Here is a 10,061-nt window from a genome sequence, read left to right as displayed (position 1 = left end):
AGACACACAAAATTATGGACTCTGGAGAAAAGACAGAATACGCCACCATCCAACTACACAAAAGCACACACACTCTCACAAACACATCAGATTAAACCAATACACACACACACACACACACACACACACACACACACACACACACACACACACACATCTGATTAACCTAAAGCACACACCCTCCACACACATCGGATTAAACTAACACACACCCACACTCACAAAATGTACATGTTGTTCATGTCTTAATTGCTTGTGAGATAAATAAATATACAATTTATTTGTATACAATCAATGTATTTGTTTACAATCAGTAAACAAGGAAATAAAGTATAACATGAAAAGGTCCCCTTGTGTTTCATTATCTGTCACGTTGAGGACCCTGGCCCCTCCCCTTTGGGCGTGTGTATACGTAGTCCACGTGCTTTGTCTGCGTCAGTGGAACTCCGTGGTGATGGCTATGTCGTGTGAATAATGTGTCTCACCTGTGAATCGTCTCGTAATCACGTGGGGCTAATGTGGTTTGTCTATTTAATGTGCGCTCGCGCAGTGTCCTGTGCTCGTTGTTGTCTACAGTCTGCACGTTGTGTGCTGTTTTCATGTTTATCGTGCGCTGATTGCGCAATATCTGTTGTTAAATAAAGTGACTGTGAGTGAACCACCGGACTCGTGTCTCGTCCGTCTCTCTGGTGCCATCGTCACATTATCAATATGAAAATGAATCGTGTTTCAGTTCTAGTACTTTCCCTGCAGTTTTTGAGGAATCAACAATCGTCATAAAGAACCTCATAAACATATTAGAGACAGAAGGAGCTTGTAAGGACTTTGGGAGAAGAAGGTGCCTTTGTGATCTGGGCATTTTTCTGTGGGTTTAGTTGTCATGGTTTCACACAGTGGGCATCAACAGTATCAGGCCTGCTGTTGTAAACATAGACTGAATCCAGGTGTAGGGAACATGCTGTTCTCAATTGCACATCCACACTGACAGTATGATACATAAGAACAGGCTTCATGTGTGTCTGAATTATTATTGATGGATGAATCAGGGAATGGCGTATGCTGAATCCAGGGGCGCAGATGGCACTGGGGACGGGGAGGACATGTCCCCCCCAGATTTATATTGACCCCATCCGAAATCTAGCATCTAGAATTCGTGTCCCCCCAGATTAATATTGAGGTCATCAACAGGCGGATCCGAACAAATTACGACCCCCCCCCCACCCCCTGCTCAACACATTAAATTATGTTCGCCAAGTCGGAGCTATCTGCCAAATTTGGCGCGTGGAAAAATATAGTTGATTACCCCTGATCTACAAGCATAAACGTATATATTGTACAGCTTGGTCCCCCTCACTTCAGAATTTACATCTGCGCCCCTGGCTGAATGTAGTGGGTAGATTGAGAGATATCAGGGGTGGACACAGGAGGGTGGTACAGGAGGGCTAGGGCTAGAGGGCTAGGCTGGAGGCTAAGTCAATAGGGAAGGCAGAGGTCAGAAACTATACGGAGAAGAGAACCCTCAGTACGCGACATGAGTCGGCAATACTTCGCAATGACGAAGTGGAGCTTCTGACTTAAGTAGTACAGACGAAGGGCGTGGCTGATGGAAGACAGGTGCGATTGGGGGAGTGTGGTTCATGACAGTACCCACCCTCTAACGAGCAATGCTGTGTGTCATGAGCTCACCTCAGATAAACGTGGGTTACCTACCAGGTGCGTGCAATTGCTTAAACCACTCATCCAAGGCTGGTACGTCAGTGAGGCTAGCATCCCAGGGGAAGAAGGCTGGTTGGTAACCGTAAACACACTCTGGGTACTTTGCTGAGTACTGGGTACTGGGTACCCAGGAAAGGAAACTTTCCTATTTCTTGGTTAGTGCGCCCCACCTCGCCATTCGATTGAGGCTGGTAGCCTGAAGTCAGACTAGCGGTTATCCCCAGTTTCCTACAAAAGTGCTTCCATACCTGGGAGGTGAATTGTGTACCTCCCATCTGACACAATATCCTCAGGCAGGCTGTATACACGGAACATGAAGGAAAAGATAGCCAGGGCTATTTCCATGGCTGTGGGTAACTTAGGAAATGGAATTAGGTGACACATTTTAGAGAATCTGTCCACCACTACCATGATCACTGTGTTCCCCTCGGCTCCAGGCAGATCGGTGATTAAATCTATTGTGATGTGGGTCCATGGACGAGTCAGAATGGGGAGAGTTAGAAGTCTTCCAGCAGGGAGAGTCCTAGGAGTACGCCATTGGGCACACATGGTTCAAGCAATGTGCAATCAGAATATTTTTATTTGTTGAAAAAAAAAAGCGTTTGATTTTGTTGTTATGTACTGAGGCATTAAATGTATTTCAATTTGTTATATGACATTACTACATCTTTTCCTTTTCTTTATTTCTTTCTGTTTAAATTGTTGTTGTTGTCATGGTGACCGGTGTCGGCCAGAGGAGGATGGGTTCCCCCCCTGAGTCTTGGTTCCTCTCAAGGTTTCTTCCTCATGCAAAAACTAGGGAGTTTTTCCTTGCCACTGTCGCCCTTGGCTTGCTCACTGGGGGCTAGGACTCGGTACTTGTAAAGCTGCTTTGTGACAACAACCATTGTAAAAAGCGCTATATAAATAAAATTTGATTGATTGATTGATTGATTATAAATAAATAGATAGATAATTTCATTGTTCTACAGAAAGTAAAAAAAATGAGTTAAAAATAGCAAATTCACTTAATTATTTCATGATTGTTTATAAGTTAACACCCAGGTATTTGTCATGATTCCGGGGTGTGAGTTCGGGAGGGAAAGTAAAATAATGCGAGAAGTGAGTTAGGAAGTGTTGTGCTTGATCCTCTTTCACCTTAGCGCAGCATGTTCATTGATGCAAGAGAAAACATTACCAGTCTTGTCTTTAACCGTTTATTATAAGCAAGTAAAAATACAGAGATCTCTGGAGAGAGAGTACGCAAAACGCTAACTACTCTACCCTGTAGCATTGTGCGCAGGTCTCTCTGACAGACACTTTTTCCTTCTGTACTTTATAGTATGATCTGGGTATAAGCCCCCACATACTCTGTGATGGAATCTCCCTGTCTGAAGACTTGTCTGCCTAATTCTCAAAATAGAAAACCTGTCAGCCACGCTGCCCCCCCCCCCCCAGTGCACTTGATCTGAGCTTTTACTCTTTTGCACGTCTCACAGAAGCTGACGACTTGTTTTCAACTTAAAACATATTCTGTGAACTTGCACAGGTGTTAACACATTCTGTGGAACATCCTGTTTGTCTGTTGCTGAGGGCACACTAATATGCTGCTTTAACTCTTGTAATGCCCCTTCCAAAATTAGGAATATACTTTTGTAATTTAATGCACCTTATGCAGCATTCATATCTAACTTTAATATCAAGTTTACTGGTAAGCACTATATATTGTTGCTAATGTTACTGCTAAGCAAACACCCACTATCTCAACACAATAGATGAGGTCATTCTATTTTCTTCTCACTTGCTATAGCAGTTCACACCTCGGGGTCACAGACGTCAAATACACACATACATTTTCTTCTCTAGAACTAAAAGCGATGTTCCAGCTTTCCATTTCCAAATGTCAACTCGTTTTGCAAATGCAATAAAGCATCCTGTTATTACAACTTATAACATGCTTTGTTGGCTCTTTTGAAGTGTCTGTAAGACACTTTTGATACTAAGCAGACAAACAGTTTGATTTACATTGTAAATATAAAGAGATTAAAATAAGCAGTTTGATTAATACTGTAATGCTAATTAATTTTAAATAGAATTTCCAACAATTCCCCCTTTTGATATCTTAAGATATCACAACTTGGTTTCTTCCAAAACTACCTTCTCATCTTCTGACTCCAACAATGACATCATACCCTATCATCCTTGTGGTTCCTTCCTTTCAATCTTTCTGCTGATGAAACGTTCCACTAAGGTTCTTATGCATGGAATACAACAACATCCTCATATAATCACAATACTCAAAATACTGCAATAGACGTTAATGCTGACATAAGAACTTTATGCTTGCTAGATGGCCGTTCCAGCCGGCCAGTAATAGGATTATCAACCCCCAAATCTTTATGTACTCTCTCCAAGCGTACTCAATTTTGCAGTTACTATTATGACAATAATGGCCTTGATCCACCATGGACCCACATACACAGGGGGCAGTTCCCTGGAAGGTCCTGGTGACCCAAACAGTGTATGGCCAACATGCTGTTGAATAATAATAATCACACTGCTGCTAGTTTTAATGATAATGCAAAAACATGTAGTCAAATAAACAATGTTAAACAAGGCCTGTAAAACAAAATTAGATAATATTAGCAAAAATCCAAATACATCCCAAAACGTTTACTTCATCAGCTGCCAGCGTCCTCTATTCTTCTGCCCTCGTTGGAGGCCGGGATAGACTCCCCATGACGTGCCTCTGCTCTCGGGAAAAGATGTAGTAATGTCCATCATGGCTTATCCAGTCAGGCAGTAGGTGGCTGGCACAGGATGGATCGCTTGTCTCTCCTTGTCTCATTTTTCCACGAGCAGGCGGGCAGCCATGTGGAGAAAATAAAACAGGGAGAATTAGCGCTGTACGGGGACATATACAGGACAGGTGAAATTATAAACATTTCTGGAGTGTGGCAGCAACTCCGGCATTAAGTTAAATTATTACAGCCTAGCTAAAAAGGCAGAACCAGAAGGTAACATAGGCTTGGGGGCATTCTGAGACAAAGGCATCCATCCACTGCACTGTCAACAAACTTGAGTGACCACGAGCAGTGACAGGATGACAGCACCAGCGCCCCAGTCTACCATAAAACCCTTCGTCTATGAGCCCCCTGCTCCGTCCAGGGGAAGTTGTGGTGGCCGGTCAATCGGCGCTCCCTCAGCGGCGGTCCCTGTAACTTCATAGTTAGTTTATTTACTTCAAACTTCATAGTTAGTTCATAGTACTTCATATCATAGTTAAGTGTGTGTCCAACTATACTCTCACTGGGGTTATATAGTGACCTACAATACCTTGTTTTAGTTAGAGAGCATTCCCCATCTAGCTCGCCTATTGTTTGTGCGTGGTGTTTGTGGCTGTAGTGGAGAGCTCGGTTTGGTTTCCACGCCGTCGAGTTTCTCTTAGTCTGAAAGACCTCCTCCCCCATATGCATGTACACATGCACGCGCACCCACACGTACTCAAATACACAACCACACACACACTAGCCGACTCTTTTGCCCTTTTTGTTTGCTATGTTTTTATTATGGAATGTAGTAAATAAATGTTTTCGTTTAAACACGACAGCTGTCGTCTGAGTCTGAGTCGTTGCTTCCCAGTTACGACCTGAAGCCAGAACTATTCTTTGAACTGTAATTGTCAGATTTATATTTTGTTAATCAAACTAATTGGGCTATGGGAGTTGACCACAAATAGTGGAGACCTTAGTTAAATTGAGTTAATATCAAATTGGGTAAATTTGACACTGTCTAAACTTTCGCCATTTCGTAGGTAATTTTATGAGACTGATTACTAAATAAATTTGGCCAGCACCTACACCACAGATATACATACACACCAAAAAAGAATCCTGATGCTACTGAAGATATGGAGGGATGGATGAACACGTTATGTAGTGCTTCCATTTTCACTAGGTTAATTCAAACGACTATTTAGACTGTTTCTGCACACTTTAAATCCGTCTTTTTTTCTCGCTGTGACCATTTTACGTTCGCCACCCAGCCCCCCCCCCCCCCCCCCCCCCCGTCAACAATTTACGTTCGCGTATGACAGAGTGTCCTTGTTTTTTGTCAGACCGAGGTGGCAACCCTAGTTTGAGGAATGATTCACTTACTCTGGTTGGCGTTCAGCCTCCCCCTTCTGAGTGAGACGGTCGAGTGGGGCAGTGTTCACGGAAGTGTCCTTCTTCACCAGTACAGGCATAACCCATCTGGGAGTCGTCTAGTCCTCTCCTGGGGAGTTAAAGGTGCCCTACCCAGCTGGATGGGTTTAGGCGGTTCTTTCGGATTTTCGGAGAAATGATGGAGGTCACTCGACGAGGTGGCGGCAATGGTATTCCTCCGAGGGCCGGGATAGTGAGTTTGTAGGAGCTTGTCTACATTCACCGCTAACTGAATGAACTCGGACAGTGAGGATGCTTCTCCTGTGCAGGCGAGTTCCACTTGTAAGTTCGTACCAAGGCCTCTGCCTTTAGGTCCTTTTCACTCCATCCATTCCCGGCTGCTACAGTCCGGAACTCTCAGGTGTATTCTGCTGCACTGTGTTGCCCCTGGCGAATTTCACCCAATGGTGTACCCACGTCATGACCAACTGCAGGGTGATCAAAAATGGATTTTAACAAGTGGTAAAACGGGGCTTCAGATTTTAGGGAGGGGTCGTGGCTGTCCCAGGGGGCCATGGCCCAGTTACCCGCGTCTCCCATCAGATAAGACAATATGAAGTGAATTCTTTGTTACTCAGTTTGGTATTGTGTCAGGTGATAGGTAAAATACAGGGAGCACTGCATTAGAAAGTTCCTGCATCGCTTGGGGGAGCTGTCATATCTTTCCGGTGTTGTTGCTGCCACAGTGGTTGTTGGGGCTGGAGGGAGTGTCCCAGCAAGCCTCAGGGTGAGCTCTTGAAACTTTAGTTTAGTGATCAAAGCTTCCTGTTGGGCCAGGAGTTGTTGCATCTCCACTGGATCCACAAAGAGTAGTATTCTGTAACGTAAGAATGAGGCAGAGAAGGATCCAAATATGGAATATAATTCCTGAAAGATACTGCAGGCATAGGCAGGGAGTGGCACTGAGCACAAGTCTCATCACTGAACACTGCCGTGCAGAGTTCATTGTCAAGCTGGTCCAGGGTCAGTTCGGAGTAGCAGAGTCTGGGAGGTACAGGAGGGCTAGGCTGGAGGCTAAGTCGATAGGGAAGGCAGAGGTCAGAATACCAGGAAACTACATGGAGAAGAGAACGCTCGGTATGCAGCATGAGTCTTACTTTTAGCATCTTTAAGGTCCCCTTTAAGAAAGTGCTTGTACCCCTAGCAGATCATGTGTGTGGACTACCAGAAACAGCACGTGTGCATCTAGTCTGTTACAGTCCACATTGAAATGTTAAAACAGGTTTCTGAGGAAACAGCTCCACCTGGAGGCCACAGCATGTATGTGCATCCCACAGAGCGAGTAGCAGGGTGAGACTGGGTCAGTGTGCTGTGAAGGGTTAGAAAAGAGAAAAAGGAAGTGTTCTCACACCACATGGGTGTGGTTATGTGAGACTAAAATAACTGCTGATGAGAACATTAAAGGACAGAAGAGCTCTGGTGAAGTTCATCTGTTCTCAGTTCCTCTCTGCTGGGTGGACACCAGGGTCTGGAGGACTGAAGTACTGCTGAGAGACGTCTGGAGACAGTGTGTGTCCACAGTGCTAGTGGTGTTCTGGGTGGAGAGTTGTCAATGTGTGTCCACAGTGGTAGTGGAGTTCTGGGTGGAGAGTTGTCAGTGTGTGTCCACAGTGATGGTGGATCACCAGTGATGTTTCCATAGTGACAATGCTGTCGAGTTTGTGTCTTCTCATCATTCTTGTTCATTTATGTGAAAGTGAGTTAAAATTATTTCATAATACTGAATTGTATTTAGTATTTGGTATATTCTTCATTAATTATTTGTTAATTTCAAATTGGTTAAATCTGCTAATCCTCTGATGTAAATTAACGTCTTGCATGTTTAAACAGTATAATGCATATAAACAGTTAAAGTACTGATTATTGCATGTTAACACAGTATAATGTTAATAAACCTTTAACGTACTGGTTTGTGCTTCTGCAGGCTGCACTGTGGTAAAAAGTTCTCAAGCCGTTCACATCAGAGCTCATGTAGGAGAGTCGGTACTGCTGCCCTGTTCCTGCACCAACACACACACCAGACCTGAGAGATTCACCTGGGAGAAATACAACACACACACAAACACATGGGACGAGATCTCCAGTGAGAGTGAACAGTACAGAAACAGAGTTCAGCTGGGTACTGCTCACTCTCCAGGAAATCTCTCTCTACTCATATCACACCTCACTAAAGAGGATGGAGGAGTGTACAGGTGTGATCTTGGAGGACAGGAACACACAGACAGGATACTCACTGTGGAAGGTAAAGTCATTCTTAAGATCTGTGTTCCTATTTTCATTTTAAGACTAAATTATTACTAAACTAAATCATGTGACATCTTGCAAATAGAGATTTTGAAAGATTATGAACTCAGGTGAGTTATGAACTCAATCATCCTGCCAGTAAAAAACCAACCAAGAAAACAACAGTAGTAAAACCATTGCAAATTATCTCATAACAAACTGGTGTCTCTGGTGAGAAAGCGAATACCAATAACTGAATTCATCCTGTGTCCTTAAATAATGAGGAGATTAATGAGGAATCTGTGTGCATCGTTTGTGAGATGGTAACTATGGTAATTGTAACGGGGGAGGAGTCACACTGAGGTGTGTAGGAGGGTGTGGGTGTGTCCTGCTATCTGAGTGATAACTGGACAGTGACACAATCATGGTGATCATAGATCGTAGACAATACAAAAACATCTGTTTTGATTGACCTTTGTGGCAACATTGTGTTGAGTTGCGTTGAAATATAACAGCGGATTCAATCATTTTAATGAACTGAACAGGTAAATTATCAGCAAATTCAGCTCCAGGAGGGTTCAGCTCCAGTTAAGATCAGGAAAATGCTCTGTTGTCTTCATTGTTATAGTGAAATTTCAGTTTGTTGGAGACAAACATTAACACACAGACTAACGCGCACACACACACACACACACACACACACACACACACACACACACACACACACACAATCAATGACAAAAGTACTTTTTTCTCAATGTTTCAGGCTCCTCGGACACCTTTAACAAGTACTTCCTCATTGCTATTCCTGTTTTGTTGCTGTTTTTGGGACTCGGAATCATATTTTGGACATTCAAAGGTACACACACACACACACACACACACACACACACACACACACACACACACACACACACACATATACAAAGTATCATCAGATCTATCCATCATATTTGATGCGTCCCACTGTCTGGCCTCCTGATGTAGTTCAGAGACGTGGACAGACGGCAACCAGTGTGGGACAAACAGGACAGTGGAGAGATCAGCAGACACAGGTGAGTGTTCACATACCGTCTGTCTTGGCTTGTATCTAATACCTGAATGTAGTATCAGGTTCTTATTAGTATCAGTGGCAACTCAACCCAATCTGTCCTCAGCTGTTTTATGGCTATGAACATAAACATTTAGATAGTTGAGCTCATCTGACTGGTCTGTACAGACGTACATGGTGTGGTTTAGGACCATGAAGGATAAAGGCACATTGTTCCTTAGTTAAAGTATTAGAGGAGGTGTTGGAACTTTCCTTCAGAGACAGCAGTACCAGACTGTGTGGTTGTGTGTGAGCATTAATGTTTGCTGTGTTCGCTTTACAGGACGATGTGATGTACTGTACAATCGACTCCAGTAACACAGCCAGAACAGTCCCAGAGATGGAGACTGGAAATAAAACATATTATGCAACCATCAATTCAAATTAATGTCCATATTGTTCACTTGAAACCTGATCAGCAGACCAGCTACAGACCTACACACCTGTTTACAACACAATCCACAAATTTATAGACCCGATCAGCAGACATGCAGACAAAGAGTACAGTTATACTTGTTTTATACTGTTTTGTCAGTAAAGCATATTGAAGCTTGTATTTCATTAAAATGTCTCTGACTATGGATTATGGGTTCTTGCTGCATATTTTTTATATATTACTATATTTAGTTGGTGTCACGCTGTCTAACATGGACTCCACTACCCAGAATCAATCTACCAATAATCCATCCAAGTATTGTGATCTTGCCAGATCTGCATCCTCTGATTATTGATTACCTTCACCTCTCCATCTCCCCATTTAAACCCGCTACACTCACCCAGCCGATGTGAAGTATTGTATTGTTAGTATTGTTAAAGTATTGTCAAGGTGTTCTATTATCTGGTTTCTC

General features: G+C 43.3%; 2 protein-coding genes across 8 annotated transcripts in view; both read left to right on the top strand.

Annotated features, from left to right (window-relative positions):
- Nucleotides 1–624, top strand: part of LOC143522697 (uncharacterized) — a 6,017-nt gene extending 5,393 nt beyond the window's left edge. For 5 of the 7 annotated variants that reach the window (XR_013133112.1, XR_013133111.1, XR_013133109.1 and 2 more), the window contains one exon: nucleotides 1–624. This exon is cut by the window's left edge and continues 46 nt beyond it. Coding sequence is in view for 3 of the 7 variants with exons in the window: in XM_077016452.1 (XP_076872567.1) it covers nucleotides 1–95 (95 nt within the window). In the remaining 4 variants the exon portion in view is untranslated. The other 2 variants (XR_013133110.1, XM_077016451.1) reach the window with 2 other exon arrangements.
- Nucleotides 625–7,308: 6,684 nt separating this feature from the next.
- LOC143522424 (uncharacterized) lies at nucleotides 7,309–9,774 on the top strand. Its single transcript, XM_077016145.1, has 5 exons — nucleotides 7,309–7,596; nucleotides 7,825–8,142; nucleotides 8,890–8,982; nucleotides 9,111–9,178; nucleotides 9,497–9,774. The coding sequence occupies exons 1-5, from the start codon at nucleotides 7,548–7,550 to the stop codon at nucleotides 9,599–9,601; spliced, it is 633 nt and encodes a 210-aa protein (XP_076872260.1). The 5' UTR covers nucleotides 7,309–7,547; the 3' UTR covers nucleotides 9,602–9,774.
- Nucleotides 9,775–10,061: the final 287 nt, after the last annotated feature.

Source organism: Brachyhypopomus gauderio, chromosome 9 (assembly GCF_052324685.1).
Source record: "Brachyhypopomus gauderio isolate BG-103 chromosome 9, BGAUD_0.2, whole genome shotgun sequence".
Taxonomy (NCBI): Eukaryota; Metazoa; Chordata; class Actinopteri; order Gymnotiformes; family Hypopomidae; genus Brachyhypopomus; species Brachyhypopomus gauderio.
This window is presented reverse-complemented; position numbering and strand designations above follow the sequence as displayed.